The sequence below is a fragment of the Galeopterus variegatus genome, unplaced genomic scaffold, assembly GCF_000696425.1.
Source record: "Galeopterus variegatus unplaced genomic scaffold, G_variegatus-3.0.2 Scaffold6362, whole genome shotgun sequence".
NCBI classification, from domain to species: Eukaryota; Metazoa; Chordata; class Mammalia; order Dermoptera; family Cynocephalidae; genus Galeopterus; species Galeopterus variegatus.
The window spans coordinates 34,478-56,704 of NW_007732473.1; the positions used below are offsets into that span (position 1 = coordinate 34,478).

A 22,227-nucleotide genomic window follows, 5' to 3' on the forward strand; every position below is an offset into this window, starting at 1 on the left:
AAAGCCCAATAGACCAGGCAAGAGGAAAGCCCAGCTGTGTTGTCCAAATGTCAGGAAGAAGAGGTTCAACCTGGCTCGGGCTGTGTGACCTAGGAAGTCTACTTGTCTGCTCACCACAGTAGGATAGGGATAACATCTTCATCAAACCGTGTTGTCGTGGGCTTAAAATGAAGCAATCCTAGGAAGTCCAGTGTGTGGCTTATAATAGATGCTTAATAAGTGTTAAGTTCTTCTCCACATCCCTAAATTCCTCCACCGAGGTAGAAGGTGGTGAGTCTGTACTTGTTTGGAGATGTTTTGTAGGCACACTTTCCAGATCCCTTTGACCCCTGGCCCTGACCTGCATAGTAATTGGTCACAGTTCCCATAGTGTCACCGGACTGTCCACTCAGCCTCAGACCAGTCACACTCCCTGCCTCACCCTGGACCTCATAGAACAGATTGGGGATGATTACTGGCTATCTGACCCTGAACCAAGCACTTTTTGGAAATTTATTTTCTATAGTATAGGTATAACAAGCCCTACTTGACAGGGTTGCTGAAAAGTTTAAAATGAGTAATGAAAGAAAGTAATGAAAGCATTGTTTTGGATCCACTGTTTCCATTTTAAAAATTGGAAAATTTCACAGAAAGTTCACGAGCTCTATCTTTTCTTGAAAAATCAGAAGACTGGCTGTTTTAAGAGCTTATTCTCATCTTTATTAACAAATTGTCTGGAACTGCAGCTGCAGTCTACTGTAGACAGGGCAGGTCCCCTCCAGGTCTCTCCAGTCCTCAACACGTCCATCGCTTCACACCTGCCCTTCGTTTGCATGCTTGCCTGCTCCGGGCCTGCACAGAGAAGGTAACCAGGGAGGGTTAGCTGCTTCCCTCATGACAGGTTGCTTAGATATATGTGAACATGTTTAGATCTATTTCACATTTGCCTTTGCTTTGTTGCTTTATAAAGACACAACCTTGTGAATTAAGGCCTCAGCATTTCCATGCTGTATGAGATTCACTGTCAATGGTCTTAATATCCTCTGACCCAAATTGAATGATAGTTTGAACTTTTAAAATGAAAAATATTTCAAGAGGCCTGATATTTATCTCTTAAATAAGCAGGGCCCCCAGACCCTCATCTCTTCTTTCTAATGATTATAACAATAGCACATTAATTTGGGAAATGAGTTATTGCTTTGAAATGTTCCAATTTAAATTGTGCTTTTTCTCTTTCAAAGATCCCACACACGCTAATGAATCCCTGGCTCTACACCTGAGATCTCACTTCTTCACTCCTCATTCCCATGAGGAATTTTCTTCTCTGAGCTCTGAAAGAGACTTGAATTATTGCTCATATAAAATTTGAGGCCACAGATGTTTCATTTTCTTTTTACTTTCAAAAGGCAATTTATTTAGCAGGATTCATTGGGGCCCTGGAAAATGGGCTTCTTTAATGGGTTCTGGGGGCTTCCACAGGGAGCTGACCAAACATTATGATAATGCAATCGTTTTGGTTGTGGACAGATAGAACCTTTGTATTACAGGCTGCTACTCAAGTAGAAACCATTCTGTAGGCAGTGGAGTGAGTGGAAGATACACACAGCCTTCAGGGTCACACCTGAATTCAAATTCTGGCTACTCTATTCATTATTTGAGTTTCCTTAGGCAAGCGTCTTTAACTTCTCTGGCTTTCATTTTCTTCATTTATAATATGGGAAGATGATAGAACCTACCGTATAGAGTTGGTTTTAAAAATTATTAGTAAAGGGCCGGCCTGGTGGCGCACTGGAGAGTGCGCCGCTTGGGAGTGCAGTGGCGCTCCCACCGAGGGTTCGGATCCCATGTGGAGACCGGTTCCCACTCACTGGCTGGGTGCGGTGCAGGCGCAACGCCAAGGGTTGCGATCCCGTTGCCGGTCCCCGGTACAGGCGCGACACTGAGGGTTGCGATCCCATTACCGGTCAGTAAAAAAAAAAAAAAAAAATTATTAGTAAAGTTAAATAACCACATGGTGTTTAATAAATCCTAATGTTCATCTTCCAATGAAATCATCTTGGATATGGGAGTATAGCTCAAAGACAAAGCCAACTGCCTCTTTAGGAACTGATCCCAACTGAGATATTAAACACAATGGTGGACAGCAAACAAGGACATCAACAGATGCACATTTCCAAACCTGTCCTGGCATTTTGGGGTTGGCCTTTCTAGCCAAGAGAGTCTCTTGACAGAAATCATTCTCATACATTCATATAGATACCATTTACTAAACATGCACTGTTTTAGATCAAAGCCAGACAGGTGATCTCTGTGATCTCATTTCACCTTTCAATGCTTTTGGGTGTGAGGGATCTGTTCTTAGTCTGTACTGGCTTCAGACCAGCTCTGGCCAGTAGTGATGATCGTTTCCAGCCTCATCCCAATATTTTATGAAACCCAAAGGAAACTATTTCTTTTCTTCTGATTAGGCAAACAGACCAACAGAAACATCATGATTACTCTAGTTATCTCCTATTCACAGGCATGTGCATGAGTCTGATAAATCCAAAATTGGAGAATGAATTCATTATATTGAATAAATACAGTCTGAAAAAAAAAATAAAAAAAATAAAAACATGGGAACCATGGGATAGGCAGAGAGAATAAAATTTTATATCCTAAGGCATGTTCATCCTTCTAGACCCTTGATCTGGGCACCTGCTCTGTGCCAGGCACTGCACTCAGTGTTTCTATACAATGATCTCATTTTCTCCTCACATTAGTGCTTCAAGGTAGTTGTCATGATCCCAATTTCCAGAAGAGACAGCTGAGGCCCAGGAAATGTAATAAGACCACCAGAGGTGATGGGGCTGGAATCCAAGCATAGGTATTTCTAGTTTCAAAGCTAAGGCTCTGTTCACTACCCTGTTTTTCTCTCTTTATCAGGGCAGGACAGAATGGTGGAAAGGTGGGCCGGCCCGGTGGCGCACTGCTACAGTGCACTGCTTGCGAGCGCGGCGGCACTTCCGCTGAGGGTTCGGATCCCACATACAGACCGGTTCCCGCTCACTGGCTGTGCGGGGTGCGGGTGCAGCACTGAGGGTTGCGATCCGTTGCCGGACACGAAAGAAGACAAAAAAGGAAAAAAAAAAAAAAAAGAAAGGGGGAAAGGTGTTCCATCTGGGGTCACAATGACATATACACAGTGACCTGAGAACACTTAGACTTTGAGGGCAGACTCAGCTTCTAGGTACTATTTAAAGGTGAATTTGGTGAGCACCTTGACTGGGCCAAGTGGATGAGGAATCAGCCCTTACTCACCCTTATCCTAACCCCAGGGGCTAAGAAGGGGTTCCTGGTGCCAGAATACTACCATTCTTTCCTTTGAGGCTTCTTGCCAAGGAGGTCTGTATATAAGGACAGACCCCGAATGACAAACCAAGAACTATTCTATGCACCTGACAAAACATCTGATAACCCCGAGGGGCAGTTTTCCTCTAGAGCAAAGCTGAGGCATGAGGGTCAGGATGGCAGCCCTAAGTGAATCTCCAGCTTCTTGTCCCGTTGTGCCCATCCTCACCCAGGGAGAGATCTCCTACTGCAGTGGGAGAAGGCAGTCCAAAGTGTCCTCACCATCATCAAGGGGGAAAAAAATGTGAAGTAGAAGGTAGAAGGGAATGTATTTGTTCCCAATTTCTAGTGTTGGGTTCATGAAGCCATAGCTTAGGTCAGATGTCACAGGGGAGGAGATGGATAGATTCCAAAAAAGTTGGCCCAGGCTCCTCTGTGCAAGAAGAATAAGACCCTTACCCTCGTCCTGACTCATGAGGCAAGAAAGAAAGGAAGAGATGTGAATGTGGCCTAGGCTCTGGGAGGCAGGAAGAGAAAGACAAAAGGCTGGAACTTGGTTCCTGCCTTTAAGGCACAGGGCCCCTCATAAAGCATAGCTAATTGCATGCCAGGCTCTGAAAAATAGGATACACAATGCCTGCTCCTGTAGGGGATCCAGGAAGGGAGACAGAGAGGAGAGCTGTGTTGGGTCCCCAGGACCATCCTGAGATTGCATGATTAACCAGGAGGACTCACGGAACTCATCATTCAGCTGTACGCATGACTATGATTTATTCCAGCAAAAGGGTACATAGTAAAATCAGCAAAAGGTAAAGGAGCATGAGGCAGAGCGAGGAAACCAGGCACAAACTTCTGAGTCCTCTCCCAGTGGAGTCTCACAGGATGTGCTTAATTCCCCCAGCCATGAGTTTTAACAGCACGTATGAAATGGTGTCTACTGGGGAAGCTCATTAGAGACTCAATGCCCAGGGTTTTTACTGGGGGCTGGTCCCGTAGGCACCCTCTGCTTAGCACCTACCCAAATTCCAGGCTCCCAGAAGGAAGCCAGGTATTTGGCAAAAAGCCATATTTTTATCATAGTTTAGTCACAGTGAGCTGCTCTTATCAGTTTTGGGAATGGTGGGAACATTCCTAACACCCAGATTCCCTGACGCCAGCCAAGGGCCAACCTTGCAAGCCAACCTTTCCAAGGGCCACAGTCTCAAGCCTGCTGTGTGAACTCTTTTCTGTGAAAACTCCCTCCAAGGCCCCTCCTGAGTAGACTGTGTCTCTGTGTAGGGCAGGAGGAATAAAGAGGAAGAAGACTGGTTAAAGATTCCTTCCTCCTCATGCAAGTTAAGTACAGAGCAGAGATGCCACTCCCCCAAACATGGCTGACTTGTGTCCAGAGGAGATACTGCTGTGTGGGCTAGATTGTGGTATTGGCAGCATTATTTCTCACCTTTGCAGGAATTATAGCAAGACGTGGAGTGGTTTATCTGGCTCAGGAACCCCCACTGGCGAGCCTAGTTGCACCCACACAGTGGAATTTAAAGATGATTTCTAATTTTCCAAACCAATTTTGCTGACCTGATTCTTCTTCTTTTTCTTTTTTTTTTTTTTTCTTTATCAACTCTTCTGCCAAGAAAGGGGATTGAGGAACAAAAGTAGCTTAATGGAACAAGCTATTTGGGCTGCAGGCCTCATGTTTCCATGGAGATGGTAATGCGGACCGTGTCTAGACCAGCTGGTCGGCTGGGCTGCAGTGAGATGGGACTGGAGCCGGGATCCATATTAATGGCTGTCTGGGCAGAGGAGATGACCTGGCCCCACTTTGGGGCCTGTCTCTCGGGGTTGGCTGAAGCAAATGGATGTGAGTACTTCAAAGCTCACTCATGTGCTCTTTGTGCCAGGCCCAGGCTAAGAGCTGGGCAGGAGGTCACTAAGGCAGAGTATCTGCTCTCAAGAAGCTCATGGACTGGTAGGGCAGGTTGACAGTTCAAAAACCCATAATAAAAAGGATGTGACCACAGCCAGGACCAATGACCCTGAGAGTTCTGGAGAAGCTTTACTCATGAAGGAAAGGTATGGGAAGCCTTCCTGGGGCATGTGTGGGACACCCTCTAAGGGGAAGGCAGTGGAAGACATGCCAGTAGCAGTAGCAGGGAGCCTAGAGCTTTCAGGAAAGAGGACCGTTTTGTGTGTGTGTGTGTGTGTGCGTGCGCGCGTGCGTGTGTGAGGGTTCCAGGGTAGTAGCAGGTAAACAGGGACCAGAAGATGAAGACAGTGAGGAAAAAACATGTGTTTTGGATCTAGATAGATCTGTATCTGTATCTAGATAGAGGATCTGGCCTCTATCTATATCTTACTCCACTACCAATGGAGTAGACAATCCTAGGAACTTATCCAACTTCTCTAATCCTCAGTTTCACCATCTGAAAACCAGGAACACCAACAGTATCCACTTTGTGGGACTCTGGGTAGGACTGAGTGAGATAATGTATGTTAAGTGCTGAGTAGCTGACAGTCATGAGATGTGAGTTCCTTGCCCTCTTTGCTTTAAAGGCCATACAAGGGAATTTGGACTTTGTCTTGATCTAACAATCTAGATTACTTGCATCTAAGCCTCCTAGGTTTGTGTGGAAGACGCTAATTTCTGGGTGTTATGGCAGAACAAGGGAATCAGAAGCTATGGGTGTGGGGCTCAGGACTCTGTATGTGATCAGTCTCCTTGAACTGTTCTGATGCTCAGTGAAGTGGCAGACCCACTGTGCCAAGTGATGGGAAGTCAGGGGAGGGGTTTTAGCCCCACATGCAATGTTCAGAAGAATAATTTAGGAAGATCCTGCAAGTGACTTGCAGGGAGAACGGATTAGGTCAGAAAGGCAGGAGAGGCCAGAGAGGAGGTGGTCCACATCAGAGTTACTTTTCTGTCACATTGACATGAATCACTAGCAAATTCTTTAAAGTCTAGGACCTTCAGGCCCTGGGGAAGGCCAGAGGCAGAGGACATGGCCCTGCCCTTGAGGGGCTGTCAGTCAGTTGGGGAGGACTGATCACAGGTGATAGTGACACAATGTAACACCCAATGGCCCTCCTGCTGAAGAAATAACTGAACTGAATTCAGTCCTAATAACGCACAATTATAACAGTGACAAAGGCAGCAACAAGAAGCCTTAATCTGTCACTTCAGCATTTATGTGGCATTCTTTCCTTTTGCATCACTCATCTTGGCTGCACTTCATGATAATTTTATGTAGACGAGTGTAATGATTTAGAGCCATTTTATAGAAGCCAAAGTCAGGGCCTGTCTTGGCTCTGGGGTTGTCCAGACTTGGTATATGAGGATGTTCTATGTGACCATAGGAAGCTGAAAGGGCCAATAATGTGCAAAATGGGATGCAATAGGAGGACCTAAGATTTATGCTGGGATGTGCATGGATAGGGACGAGAAGTGAGCATGTAAAAACAGACCAGGGATGATGGCAGAATTGTAATGGGTATTCTTCCTCTTGAATTTCCAATATTGCTCTTATGATAGCTGTGCAATACATTTTTAATAAAAATAAACTCAAATGTGGTTATAGGTTTATAGGCAGCCTGACATATGATTAGGCAGGTGGACCTCTGAGTTATACAGACCTGAATTCAAATCCTCATTCTGCCCCTCACATATGTAAAATCATTCCATCTGCCTCTGGTACAACATCTGTACAATGGGCACATTGATAATACCTACCCCATGGAGTTCCAAGGACATGAAATGATGTAATACATACACACACTCCACGTGTGCTGTTTGTTTCTATGAGAAGCTGAGCATCTACCATGGGCCAGGCCTGTCCTCAGGGCTTTCATGCACTGCCATGTTCAGCTTTACAGCAGCCAGTGTGTACAGTGCATCCAGCGTCAGTATCACTTCTGTTTTAGAGAGAAGTGAGGTGAGGACTCCAAAGGGTGAGCAACTTGCCCAGCATCAAACAGCAAGTAAGGGGTGGAGCTGCGCTTTTAGTCTAGACCTTCTGGCTTCAAAAGCTCTACTCCATTATCTACTTGGAACCAGGGAAGGGCCAGGAAAACCAGGGTGTCAGTTGGGTGGAGTTTACAGGGGCTGTGGTCCCTTTGCACTTTCAGTCAAGCCCTATTGTCAGGATCTTTGGGGCCCAGCCAGGAACAAGGCACCAGGAAGTCTAATTCTGTCTCTGGAGGTTCCATCTGCCACATACAAAAGATGAATATCTCTTGGACAGCTGTTTGTATCTTCCCACAAGGTTTAATTTCCCTGATGTGAGAGTTCTGTTGCTTTGAGGTTTCCAGGGTTTGAATTCTTTATAAAAAAGGGTGGTATATTGGTTATTGTGGTACTGAGATGCTGCAATACCTGAATGTTAATGACGTTCATGTTTTCTGTAAAGTTCCTAGATCAGCATCTGTGGCAGACAGTGGAGGGGTTTTTGTTTTTCTCCACTTTCTTCCTAACTCCTGGGGTTTCCACATCTGTGGTGACATATTCTCCTAGAATAAGTTTACAGTGCATGTTGTGAATATCATCTTGCTTCATTGCACTACTGCAAGCAAATGCAGCTGCAGGATGGAGAAATATTTACCAAAAGCTAGTTAAGATAAAGGTTAGGATTAAGGCCTTCAGAATCAGATATCCCAGAGTTCTAATCAGGCTCTGCTTCTTCAGTAGCCATGTAGTAATTCAGACAAATTACTAAACCCTGCTGTGCCTCAGTTTCCACAGCTGTGGAATGGGAGTAATAATTAGGCTTATCAGGCTATCGTGAAGTTTAATGGAGATAATACATAAAAATCACTTGCCACAGTACCTATCATATTACTGAACAGTCAATAAGAGATTGCTATTATCAGTTAAGCCCATAAGCCAGGATAACACTGGGCAATTCATAGGCATCGTCTCATTTAATCTTCACGCCAATCCTGTGAGGTGGGATTTTTTGTTCCTGTTTAACAGATGAGGAAACATAGAATCAGAGAGGTAAAGCATCTTGCCCAAGGTCACACAGCTCATCAGAGACAGAAGCAATATGAAAACAGTGTCAGGATACAGCCATAGCTACTGCAGAGAACTATGTGGATATTACCCAGAATGGAGAGTCCAGGTCTCCCAGACATCAGAGAGAAGCTTCTCACCTGTTAGGGGCACAGCTGGCAGACAAGGAGAACACTTCAGGGACAACTAATAATTCTTCCAGTATCATATAAACTACACTTCAAATGACCTTGTGCAGTGATTTTATCCAGCTGGGCTCTCCCCTTCCCTTCTAGTCACCCTACCAGCAGTGAAGAGGGGTCCTGAAAACTCACTTCAGGTGGTGCTTTGTGCCAAAATTGAGAAAAGGAGTATGGGGTAAGGAATGTGGGATATGCATTAGCATCTCCCCTGCCCAGTACTGGGTCATGAGCTGGAAGCTGGAACTGCAGGGACAAACAAGGCACAGTCTCTGCTGGCATGACACACACAGCAGAACAGACAATTGTGATGTGGGGGCTGAGTGCTAAATGGTGGAGAGATGAACAGTGTAGTGAGAGCACAGACAGGTAAGGGAAGGCTTCCTAGAGGAGATGACACGTGATGAGTTGGGTTTTGAAGCATGACTAGGAGTTCACCAAGGGGCGAAGGGCTGAAAAGATATACAAGAGCAATGCATGTGAAGATATGGCAGTCTCCCTTAGTGGCTGGAACTTTTGAAGTACATGCTGAGGAAAATGGCAGATGATTTGGAGAAGCAGAGGTGCCCACATTTGTAGCATGTATACCAGGCACTGTGGCAGGGCCCTGTATTAGTTACCTGGAGCTGCTGTAACAAATTACCATGAACCACATGGCTTAATGCAACAGAAATTTATTCTCTCACAGTTCAGGAGGCCGGAAGTCCAAAACTGATGTGTCAGCAGAGTTGCGCTCCTTCTGAAGTCTCCGGAGAAGGATCTTTCCTGCCACTTCTAACTTCTGGTGATTCTAGGTGTTTTCTGGCTTGTGGCTGCATCACTCCAGACTCTGCCTCCCTCTTCAAATGGCTTCTCCCTGTGTGACTGTCTCCCTCTGCATGCGTTTTAGAAGGACACTTCTCTTTGGATTTAGCACCCATTGCATAATCCTGGATGATCTCATCTCTAACTTAACTCAACTTAATTCCATCTACAAAAACCCCTTTTCCAAATAAGTTCATATTGACAGCATGGAGATTAGGATGTGGATATATCTGTTGGGGGCCACCACTCAATTCACTACAGGGTCTCACATGAATTATTCGATTTAATCCTTAAGACCCTGAGAGGCAGATATTATCATTGTTCCCCTTTTACAGAGGAGGAAACTCATTCAAAGAGATTGTAGGTAGACTGCAGGAGAGCAGGGGCCTCTCCTGTCTTCTTTAGCACTATATGCCCAATATGTGGAATTATTTCTGACACACTGTGTGTAAACCCTGGGTTAATATTTAGTGAGTAAATAAATACCTCAGTCTATGCTTTGTAAGGAGTATAGCACAGGCTAAATGCCTAGGCCACGTTTCACAGAGTTAGGCTCCTAACTTATGTAACTTAAGTATCACTTAATGAGCTGTGTGACCTTGAGAAAATTATGTAACCTCTCTGTGCCTTAGTCTCTTCATCTACAAAATGAAGATTCAATAGTACCTGCCTCGTAGAGTTGTTGTGAGGTTTATACGAGTAAATCAGTGTACGGCACCCAGAGCAGTACCTGGCACGTATTAGTGCTTAAAAAATGGAAGTATGAAGTGTATCCCATACCATCTCTCAAGAGGGGAAGCAGGCAGTTGAGGTTAATTATAGTGTGCTGGGAAAGGGTCTCAGTGAGCTGTGAGCAGACAGGAGAGTGGCTAAATACTGACTGAGGGCTTTGGGGGAAGGCTTTGGGGAAGAGAACATACTTGAGCTGGGGCGGACTAAGGATGAGCCCCAGCTCAAGAACTTGACACGCCAGGGAGTAAGATCTGGCATTCTGGGCAGTGGGGTCAGCAACTGCAAGGGCGTGGAAGTGGGGAAAACTAGGGTGCCTAAACAAAAAGGAGTGATGGAGGATAAATTGGTAAGGGCCTTGTATGACACATTAAGGAATTAGGACTTGATCCTATAGGTGTGACTGTTCATTTGTCAGGGGAGCATCATGGCCAGGTTGGCTTGTTAGAAAGTTGAAGGTGGCCTGGAATCTGAGAGGCTGGGGGCCAGGGTGGCGAGGAGCCCACTGCATCCAGGATTTAGGTGATGGGGGTCCTAACTAGGGAGCTCAGAATGTAGACAATGGGGAGAGATGAGTAAGTTATGGCAGAAGCACAGCTTACTCACCAGAGCTGGTGGCTGACTGGGTATGGCTCTTGGGGGTCGTGGGGGCAGGATGGCTGCAGGAGTCAGGCCCTAGATCTGGTGGACCGCTCTGCCTTCTACCACAACTGAGGGAAAGATGCTGAGGCCGGTTGTCATGGTGAGTTCAAGGTGCCTGTGAGACACCTCAGTGCATTATCTGGACCTGTCTTTTACCAACTGTGGGAACTTAGGCAGTCACTTGATCTTTCAGTCTCAGTTTCCCCATCAGCAAAATGAGGACAGTAATTGTACTTACTTGGTGTGATTGTGGTGATAGTATACAGTAAATTCCCAGTAACTCTCAGCATCTATTATTAATGTTACTACTATCACTGTTATTACAGAGGTATGGAACACAGAGAGGTGGTCATCATGATGCAGGGCTTAGCAAAACTTTGTCAGATTTGTCAACTTCATATTATGTTTTAAGTTCTTCTTCTACTCTTCCTCTGACCTCAAAAGCTTAAAGAATTTGGTTTTGAAGCATGACTAGGAGTTTACCAGGGAGGGAAGGGCTGAAAAGCTGTACAATACATGCTGGGAATACAACAGTCCTCCCGAGTGGCTGGAACTTTTGAAGTACATGCTGAGGAGGAATGCATTTAAAGAGAAACCTTGGACACATCTTAGCAGATGCTAACCCACACCCTGATTCTTTTCAAGGTTAAGTTTCTTTTGTTTGAGTGTGTGCGTAGGATTGAGAAGAGGGGATTAAAAAAAGAACAGAAGGTGATGTGCAGATATTTCAGTGCTCTGTCCCACCTGAACACAATGTGGTTTGGATCAGATTGCATGTCTGTCTGTGTGTGTCTGGGAGGAGTGTGTGTGTGTGTGTGTGTGGTCTTCATGCAATTCACCATCGCAGTTACAGAAATGTTTCTGGTCCCCATTCTGTATGAGTTAAATGTGCCATGCACAGAGAAGAGGATGTGATGTGTTTGCCACAGGAGGCATTCCCAGCAGAAGGCAGGTTCAGAGGGTTGAGGCAGTAGTGATGACTCTGCTCAGCTGGAGCAGCTGGAGCAGGCCCAGCTACAGAGCAGGGAAGGATCAGGTGTTCAGCGCTGCACCTGAAGGCTGAGGAGATGGTCTCCCTGGTGAGGAGGGACACACAGGAGTTCCAGGCCTGGGCTATGGTCCAGAGAAGTGCAACAGCAGGAGCTCTCTGTGGTCTGGGGATAGCTGGGGGAGGCTAGGCTGAGCAGAGATGTTATTGTGAAGGCACCAGAGATAGACACTGTAGGAAGCTCCTCTCTTGGGCAGGATAAGGATGACACTGGCCTCCAAAGCCCTATAGGGCCGGCCCCTGCTTCCTCCCAGCCTCACCTCAGTGCTCTTTCCTCCTTGTTTCCCCTGTCCCAGCCAGACTGCTCCTTCCAGGCCCTCTGGGACACTGAGCTTCTCTCCTTTTTAGGGTCTTTGGGCAGGCCTGGAACACTCTGGCATGGGATCACCTTGTCCCTGGCACCTTCCTCCTCCCTGACCACCCTATCAAAGTGCACCCTTCATATGCACTGTTCCAGGTCCTGTCCAGTTCTGATTTTGTAATTATTCATTTTGTTATTTGCTCATTCAATGTCTGCCTCTCTCCTTCTGAAAGCTCAAGGCAATGACTGTCGCAGTGTCTGGCACCCAGTCAGCCCTTTAGCAAATAGGTGCTAAGTGAATGAGTGGATGAGTGAGTGGGTGGGTGAGCAGGGAGAACAAAGAGGGGGTTTTAACGCAGTGAGGAACATATCTCCAATGAAACAGTCAGATCTAGCTCCAAAGAACTAATAGGCTGTTTATTGCTAGGCTCAGGTTGTTAAATTCAAGAGGTGCTAGTCTCCGAGGAATGAGGTTATATAAGCCAAGTCAATAAATATTGATGTGGAGTCAGGCTTTCATGTTCAGAGGTGCTGTGTGGGGAAGTGGGAATTTCCCTCCCCAGCCCTCGGAGTCTGCAGGGATCAAGCATGTAGGACCTCTGAATTCCACAAATCTACCAGTAGAGGGGTGGCCACCTCAGGGCAGCCAGTTCTGCAGGGTGCCCCACTGAAAGCTGCCTGCAGGAAATCTCACCCTGGAACCAAATCAGAATTCTTCAGCTCTCCACCCCAACCCAACAACTTCCCTTCCGTGAGTTTGCCATTCCTCCTCTAGTCTCACGACACTGTCCTCACTTTCCAGGTTTTCTCAAGTTGTTGACTCTTTCCACCCTTCTGCTTTCAGGGCATGCCCTAATGCACCAGCCTCCCCACTGGCCTCCCTGCCTCCCACGTTACCCCTACAAACCTGCCTCCTGTTGTTCCCAGAGACATCTTTCTGAAATATAAGGGATCCTGTCACATCCCTTCTTCAATGGCTCCCTGTCACTCTTGAGATAAAGTCCAAATTTTAGTCTGGTCCCTTATTATGTGTTCTCTTCTCACGTACCCAGCCCACCAAGCCCTGCCCTCACTTACACCCTCCAGGCCAGCCATGCTAAACCCTATGATGCTTTCAGAACAGCCCCTATTCTGTCCAGCTCTGCTCCATAGTGGATGTGATTTCCTCTGCTCAGTCTTCTTCCTCTCCTATCCTAATGTTCTTCCATGAGGTCACTTCTGGTGTCAGGTCCTTCTCTGATCCCCCACTCCCAGTCTGGTTAGTTCTAGCAGATCCCTGTGCTGATGGCCTCGATGATGGTGCCACCCCTTGTGTTGCAGATGCCTGCATCCACCTGTCCATCTCTCCCTCACCCTGTAGACTGTAAAGTCTCAAGGGAGGACCTGTGCCTGGTTCACCACTATGTACTGTCTGACCTCCCTAGACTCTTAAGGATTCCTGTGCACAGGCAGGGTTGAGAAGACCTTCCTCTTTTCTTTTGGAAATTTTCCATCTAGTGTTTAAAGCTGCCAACAACTTAATCACCTCTTCTCCACACCATTATAATGGCAATCAAATTTCAACGTGAATTTTGGCTGGCTCATTCAATCCATGACACCACTCGGCATTAGACCTTTGACTCTGACAGTCATAGAGGGCACCCTGTCCAGTGTCTACATACAGGACTCTTCTTGACCCTGCCTGCACATGGGAACCATCGTGGGGCTTCAAAACATCATGAGGCCCGGACTCTACCCCCAGAGACTCTGATGGAATTGGCCTGGGGTGGAGCCAGAACATCACTATTGTTTGCAACACTGCCCAGGTGATTCTAACAATGTGCAGCTAGCTAGAGAACTGCTCACACATAGTCATACTAGAGTTCTCTTTCCTGGTTGCACATTTTAATCACCTGGAAAGTTTATAAAAATACTCGTGTCCTGGACCGACTCATCCCTGACCCATTAAGTTAGAATCCATGGGGTGGTGACACCCTAGGCATCCACATTAAAAGACTCCTCAGATGCTTCTAATGTGAATGGGAGTTGAAATCTCTCTACCTAATGAGAACCTCCCTTCTTGCCTCCCTACCTCCCTCCCTACCCATTTTTTCCCCCCAGAACCATTTGCAGAAAGCCTACTCTGTGCTCATGCTGTCAAGCTCTGGTGACACTTTGGTGAATTGGACCCTGTTCCTCCTAGGTGGGGGTTGTTAACTCAGGGAGTGTTAGGAGTGAAAGAGCCCACCTCTGTAAGGGAAATCTGTTCATGGGCAGGCATTCCAGGCCCTGCTCCAGATCTCAACACTGCATCAACAACCTGCGGCTGACCAGGGGAAGTGTCCAGTCCTGTGTGGTACTCCCATGCCTGCACTGGGAGGTCTCGTCCTGCTCCTGAGTCTTCCAAGAGGCCTGGGGCTCTGCTTAGTCAGGGTCAGGCTCATACATGGTCATTGGGATGGAAGGCTTCCTCGGGGCTCCCTCTGACCCTCCACCAGGCTGGAGGCAGGGGCAGGGAGGGGCTGCAGCCCTCTGCTCCCTCCTTCACATGCACAAGGTCTGCAGCCACATCATTGTCCATAGGTGTGCCTGTGACTGTATCTGTGTCCTGGTCTCATAGTCAGCTCTTGTGGCTGGGCTGAGGCAGTGTTCTCTGTGAAGTGAGGGAGTACTAGCAGGATTTTGTGGTTCCTTTGACGGAAAGAGTCGCCACTTAGGAAAATGACTCCTTATCCCTGGGGCAGAGCTGTGGGTGCCAGGCTGCTGCCTGGGCTGTGGGCATTTGTATTAAAAAACTGAGGTAAAATTTATATAACATAAAATTAACCACTTTAAAGTAAACAATTCAGTGATATTTAGTACATTTGCAATGTTGTGTAATCAGCACTTCCATCTAGTTCCAAAACATTTTCATCACCACAAAGGAAACCCATAATCAATAACAGTCACTCTCCATTACCCCTACCCCCCAGCCCCTGGCAACCACCAATCTATTCCTTTTTTTTAAAAAAAATTTAATTTAATTTAATTTTTTTTTTATTATTGAAACTAATTGTACATATCTGCAGGGTACAGAGTGGAATATCATTACCTGTGTGCAATATGGGACACTCAAATCAGGATAATTAATATATTCAACATTGCATATGTAATGCATTTTGTCTCTGTGGATTCACCTATTCTGGATATTTCATATAAGTGGAATCACATGATATGTAACCTTTTGTGTCTGGCTTTTTTCTTTTGCATAATGTTTTTGAGGTCCATCCACATTTGCAGCAGGTATTTCACTCTTTTTTTATGGCTGAATAATACTTCATTGTATGGATGTACCACAATTTGTTTATCCATTCATCTGTTAATGGATGTCTGGGCTGTTTCTGCCTTTTGGCTGTTGGGAAATCTGGGCATTTTAAAATTCCTTACATCTATACTGCAAATGTCTGCTGACATCCTTAGGTCTTCAGCATTAGTGGATAGTGGGCTTGGGTGACCCCCTTTTCTGTACTATTCAAATGCTGTCTTTGGAGGTCCAAGGGCGATATCTGTCTCTTTGAGGGATCTTCTGCTCCAGATCCAGCCTCCACTTACTTCTCCACCTCACTTTCACATGTTGCATAGGTAATTCCAGTCCAATCTCTGCCTCATCTCACCGCATACCATCACCACCCTATTCCCCGGGCAGGAAGATGATGAGTGCAGCAGGCTTCAGCAAAGAGCTGGGGGGAATGGAGGGTGTGAACAGCACATTGTGTTAATAGTTTAAAACTGAATTTTACATGTCGCTATCCTGAAATTTCATACACACACGTATGAGGAATTTCTTATAACAGTGTCTGCCCTTATGATTTGAACAGACCCCACCCCCCATATCTGTCTTCCTCTTTTCCTTTTCAAATTTCTCCCATTCAATATTTAAAGCTACCAACAAAGAACTCCATTTATTTGGAGCAATGTAGACTCCCATCTCCTTCTGTCCTTATAAACATGTCCTAGGATTGGAGGGAGATGGGATGGAGACCCTCGAAGTTGATTTTATTTTTCTTCTGAATCAAAAGGAACGTTTCCTCCAGGGCAGGAATTCTACCATATTTCTAGGCCAACTGATTCAAAGGACCACCAGCTTTTAAAAATAACAAAAATATTCTGCTTATTAAAATTGTTTCTAACACCAAATGCCCCAATATCATGGGGGTACATAGGTGGTGGGACAGGGCCAGTGCAAGCCTTGAGATTCCTCTCAACTTAGCCATTTATTCCTTTCTGATATATTCTGATGATTCCCTCAGTTTGGTGCTGTATTATTTTTCTAAAGGTTGCTTGTAGATAATGACTAGGAGCTGGGTTTTTACTCTGAATGAGTTGAAGACCATTGCATGCTTTTGAGCAGAAAAGGGGCATGTCTTGACTTAGCTTTTACAAGGATCTGTCTGGTTGCTGTGTGTCAAATACATCGTAAGGGGCAAGGAAGCCACTAATAAGCAGGCTGTTTTGATACTGCAGGTGAGAGGTGATGGTACTTGGGTCAGGGTGGAAATGATTGAGGTGGTCAGAAGTAATCAGGTTATGGACGTATTTGAAGGCAGAAATGACAGTTTCTGCTAAATTGGATGTAGAGTGTGAGAAAAAAAGAGAGTCAAGGATGACTTGAAGATTTTAGCCTGAGTGACTGCAGAGATGGACTTGACATTTCCTGAGATGAAGAGGAATGCAGGTGGAGGGTCTGGGTAGAAGAAGAGCGGAATCCAGTTTGGGAATGTGTTTCAGGTGTGTATTAGATGTCCAAGTGGAGTGAGTGAAGCCGTTGATGTCTGAGATTAGGAATTCAGTAGTGGTGGTGGTGGTGACAGAAGGCTGGAAGCATCACAAATGACAGATCTGTAATCAATCCTCTCACCACTCCTACACAGTTAGCAGGAAAAGTAAAATGAGAAAGAAAATCCTGCAGAAGGGGTAAACTGAGGCCAAAAGAGTGCAGCTGGTTTGCCCAAGGCAGCAAGTTGCAGACAAAGCCAATTCTTTGGCTTCCCGCCCCCTACTCTTTCTAACATACCATGCTGCCTAGGAGCTCTAGGTTTGGAAGGCTACACATATGAACTAAAAGTGGGCTGGCTGAGGCTGGGTGATTCTCAATTTTGTCTTCTTCCAGGTCACCATCCTTGTCAGCTTGGCCCTTGCTTTCCTTGCCTGCATTGTGTTCTTGGTGGTTTACAAAGCCTTCACCTATGACCACAGCTGCCCAGAGGGATTTGTCTATAAGGTAAGGAGTTTCTGGCAGGTGGGTAGCCCCAGTTCACTGTCAACTTCAGATAAAGGGTTTATCAATGTCCTTTTTTCATTGGTGTCCAAATTCTGAGTATGGCAAACTCCCACAGGCTGTTTAAAATGTAATATGCATCTGGCAAGGAGATTTCATGACAGACTCAGTCTCAAGTAGGCAGTAGAGTTCCTCCTGTGCAATGGCCCCCTCTAGGGTGAGGAGGGGGTCCAGCTTTGGACCACACATCAGCAGGAAGGGAAGCTCATTACCCCTTGATGTTGACTGCTCCATCTTTGGAAACCTCTGTTTGACACAGGTCTTCCTGGCTTGATGGCTGGTTTCTTACCCCAAAAGTGGCCCTGCAGAGGTTGTCTCCCCAACTCTTGCAGCAGGGCCCCTTTCCCAGTGGTCTTCTCTGTGATTGTCCTCCTTCGCTTAAAGAGCTGAACCAGCTGTATGATCTCGGGGAGTCTCCTTATCCCTCTGAGCCTTAGTTTTCTTGCCTGCAAAATGAGGACTGATAATTCCTGCCCATATGATTTTTGTGAGAGAATTTAAGTACAATTAGTTGGTGAAGCACTGCTAGATAATGAGCTCTCAACAAATGTTAGTTGTAATAGACAGAATCTGTTTTAGAGCTAAAATAGATGATAATATTAATGTTCATAATTACCATTTACTGAGCACGTTTTGTATATCAGGCCCTTTGCTAGACATATTCATAAGCATGGTCTCAATTGGGCCGTACAACCATTCTGAAAAATAAGACTTATTGTTCCCATTTCCATATGAGGAAATAGAGGTTAAAAGGATTTAGTTACGAAGATTTTCCAGAATATCACAGCTATTGCATTCCAAAGCAGGGGGATCAAATGGGGAATGCTCTGTGATATGACTTTCTAAGACTATACACTCTTAATGGTTAGAAGCTGAGATTCTGAAAGATTAGAAATAACTAACAATAGGGGAGAGTTGAGTAAGCTATGATATATCCACACAGTGGAATTCTATACAACTGTGAAAATAAGGAAAGCCTCTATCCATGGACATAGACTATCTTCTAAGGTGATATGGGTAAAGAAAGAAAGAAAGGTTCTACCTTTGTGTGAGAAAAGTGAGGGGGTATATATTTGCTTATTTTTTCAGAAAGAAATTCTGGAGGAATAAATTGAAAAATTAATAAAAATCGTTCCTCAAGGGAAAGGAAGGGGACAGAGTGGAGGGAACAGAAATTGAAGCAAGGCTTTTTGGGTATATTTTGCTAGGTACTTGTCCTTGAAATACATACATGTTTGACATATTTTTAAAATACATAAATAAGAAAAAAGTAACTCCTGAAAGTTAAAAATAAGATAAACAAAGAACACAGCTCTCTATCAAGTTGGGGGCATAAGCTGACAAAGAAAATAAATATTTCAAATGACTATAGTGTACAGTATATTGACTGTACACCCTCAGTGGAATATATTCTGGGAACACATAGAGCTACAGAGAAACTGCAAAGGTCAACAGAAGTCTACTTCTTAGTAGTAATATTGGTGTTATTTTGTGATGTTCTATACCAGGCAGTCCCTGACTTATGATGGTTTAACTTAGGTTTTTTCACATTATGATGGTGTGAAACTGTCACAATTTCAACATCATCTACAGCATTCAATCAATTACATGAGATATTCAACACTTTATTATAAAATAAGCTTTGTGTTAGATGATTTTGCTTAACTGTAGGCTAATGTAAGTGTTCTGAGTATGTTTAAGGTAGGCTGGGCTAAGCTATGATGTTTAGTAAGTTAGGCGTATTCAATGCATTTTTGACTTACAATATTTTTGACTTGCCATGAGTTTATAGGGACATAACCCCATCACAAGTCAAGGAGCATCTGCATATGCTACAGGATAATGCAAATGCACAATTATGTTAATGTTGTTAGGAACCAAGACTTTGATATAAGAGGAAAGAGATACAAGCATACAATCCAGGAAATTAAAAGAAACAGCTACTGGCTGTGGGCAATGGCCCAGGAAACAACTAGCGGATGGATGAATCGGCCAGATAAAGGGGGTCTGGTCGGGGTAGCAACAGTGTTCACTAAGCCCTGCGATCAGTAAGCAGAGGAGGTTGGCCTTGAATCAGTATCAGCATCAGGTTTGTTTCTGGCTTCTTTTAAGTGGCAGCTTTGATGACGGTGACGGTGATAATACTGAGAAGTCCAGCTGTGTGCCAGGCCCAGGTTGGGTGTTGTCACCTGCTCTCTGTCTGAAAGTCTGATGTGGCTTTGGCTCCTGGATGGGGTGGCCTTGTTGCAGAGTGGATTGGAAGAAGCCCGCTGAACAAACGCTGACACTGTTTCTTTCTTCCCCAGCACAAGCGCTGTATCCCGGCCTCCCTGGATGCTTACTACTCGTCCCAGGACCCTAGCTCCAGAAGCCGCTTCTACACAGTCATCAGCCACTACAGCATGGCCAAGCAGAGCACTGCCCGGGCCATCGGGCCATGGCTGTCAGCAGCTGCTGTCATCCATGAGCCCAAGCCACCTAAGACCCAGGGCCATTAGAGGATAACCCCAGCCAGAATGGGGGGGAGGGGTGGTGTGGAAAGGAGGACCCCCCTGTTGGCTAAGTCAAGCTCCAGACAACAATGTACTCCTGGGATATGGGGGCAGGGGTGGGGAAGGGTGGGATGGGTGGGAGGGACTCACCGACAATATCGTACACTGGAGTCATCTGAGTTGATATTTTTTTTTGTCCCTTGGTATTGTTGATTCGTCCCCAAGTCAGGCTCATGTACAAAGGCATGTTTCGTGTTGATTGTTCCCATGTAAGATATTTTTAAAGCCACTGCTTATTCTCTGTTAGGAAAATTTAAAAACAGAAAAGGAAAGAAACAAAGAAAATGAACAAAATGCATTAACTTGGCTCCATCTGGAGTTTGTTGAAGGGCAGTAAAGAGCACAGACTCTGTGGGCCTCTTAGCTGAGAAATTGTAGCTTCAGCGTGGGCTTCGGAGGGAACAGAATCATAAGTGGCACAGACTGGGGCTATTTGGTTTGCCTTTGATCTGAAGGATAGGAACAAAGGAAGTTAAGAACAGTCAAGTTGGAGAGAAGGACTAATCCTGGCATTAGTAAGCCCAGGATGCACACACCATGGAGTAAAACATACTGACCATTGGTGCATTTTGCAAGATTAGCACAAAATTTATAGGGCATCCATTCTAGGGCCTGGGCAGATCAACATGGCCTGGGTTCTGAATGTCTACCCTGTGGAATGTGTTTTGCATAAGTGAACATTGAGAAGGGGGCAGATTTTCTTTGTCTTTTTCTTCTTTTTCTAGATCTACTCCTGGATACTGTCCATGTTTATGAGACAGCAGGGGTGGAGTGGGAGAGAAGGAAGGAGAGGCTACAAGAAGAAGGATGGCACAGGACAGGCACGTAACACTTGGCCAAGCTCCAAGCACAGGCACCCAATTTTAAAATTTTGTTTGTTTGTGATTTCCCAAAGTGCTAATGACAATAGCAACAACAATGTAACAAGGAACCTCAAGTGATAGCCAGGGAGAGACTCTAAGACTGGGGCTGCAGCAATGCCAAGTCATTTCTAAAGGAAGCTGAAAAATGTGACTGTCTTTTGCCCACTCTGTTGTGTCGATGGGGGACATTTCCCAACCGGGTTCTAGAAGCTCCTGATGGGGAGGAAGCATCCAGCACTGACCAGCTCCCCCGCTGCCCTGGAACCATTTCAGGCAATCCCATGCTGGGGAGGCCCATTCTGTGGGTTGTCAGCTCCAGGCCCAAGGTGGCCAGAACTGGTTGGGAGAGTTGGTTATTTGAGGTGTGGTACTGTTTCCCTGTGAATCTCTGACAGGCCATTTAAAGGATATTTTTTTGTGGCTTGCTATGTTGCCAAAATTATCATACACAACAGCTGGGTAATAAGACTAGTATAGCTCAAACTATCCTGCCAAACACTCTCATCAGATTTTTCCTCTCTTCTCCCCCACCCTCCCATCACCTTGAGTCACCTGTAAATTCATTTGTCATCCAAAGCGGAATAACACATTGTCCCTAGCAAAACCGCTGAGCGCTTTATAATTTCGTGGTGTATTTTTGTCAGTAGGTAGCAGAGGCTGAAGTATTTTTTGGTGTAATTCTTGAAATTTTCTGACAGGAAACAAATAAAGATAGATGTGTCTGAGAGTCTTGACCTTTCTTTGCAACTTTCTTTATCTTCTGCTCAGTAGGGAAAGATGCTGAGTGGGGCAGGGGGTACCGGGGTCATAGTGTCTTGATTGGCTGGGGTTGGAATTGGGCTGTGGGGAGACCTCTGTTCTCAGGCAACTGGGACTGAGGATCTAAGCAAGGACCAAGAGATGTACCTGGCTCCTGTTTTGCAGCCCAACATTCTTCATCCTGTGAGCATCTGCTGGGCACCTTTTCAGGGTCAGGTTGTGCTGGGCGCAGGGCACACAGCAATGAATGACATGGCTGCACTGATGTCTAGTGACAGAGTTATATGTGGAAATAGACAGTGGCAAAAGAAGGATCTGATAATGCCACTGACATATAAAATGGGTGGTTAGCTAACAGGTTGAGGAGGAAGATAATGAGAGATGAGTGGGGCTCCTTTCACATTGTGAGCTCACTTAAGGCTTAGTATGACCTTGGCAGGTAGAGGTTGCCGACACCCATTAGACAGATGAAGATACCACGTCTCAGAGGGATGAAGAGATGTCCTGGGGCCATAGCAGAGAGGCTGGGATGTGAACCCAGGTTTGTGTGACTCCTTTAGCCCCGTTGGACTGCTTCTGTTCTGTGTAAGATCCCCAGCAACAATGTCAAGGTTATAGTTCATTCCTCAGAAAGTCAGGTCACAGTTACCATAAAAGTGAACTAGCTTATTTTCAGTATCAATGGTTAATGTTAAGAATAGCAAACACTTAAGAACAGCAAACACATCTTGCTCCGTGCCAAGTACTAA

The 22,227-nt window shown here is 45.5% G+C and overlaps 1 protein-coding gene across 1 annotated transcript in view; it reads left to right on the forward strand.

The window, feature by feature from the left end:
* Positions 1–21,447, forward strand: part of LOC103606184 (neuron-specific protein family member 2) — a 55,419-nt gene extending 33,972 nt beyond the window's left edge. The window contains exons 4-5 of the mRNA XM_008590776.1: positions 17,137–17,247; positions 19,611–21,447. Of these exons, the coding sequence (XP_008588998.1) occupies positions 17,137–17,247; positions 19,611–19,802 (303 nt within the window). The 3' untranslated portion in view covers positions 19,803–21,447. The remainder of the gene's footprint in view (positions 1–17,136; positions 17,248–19,610) is intronic.
* The last annotated feature ends 780 nt before the right edge of the window (positions 21,448–22,227 follow it).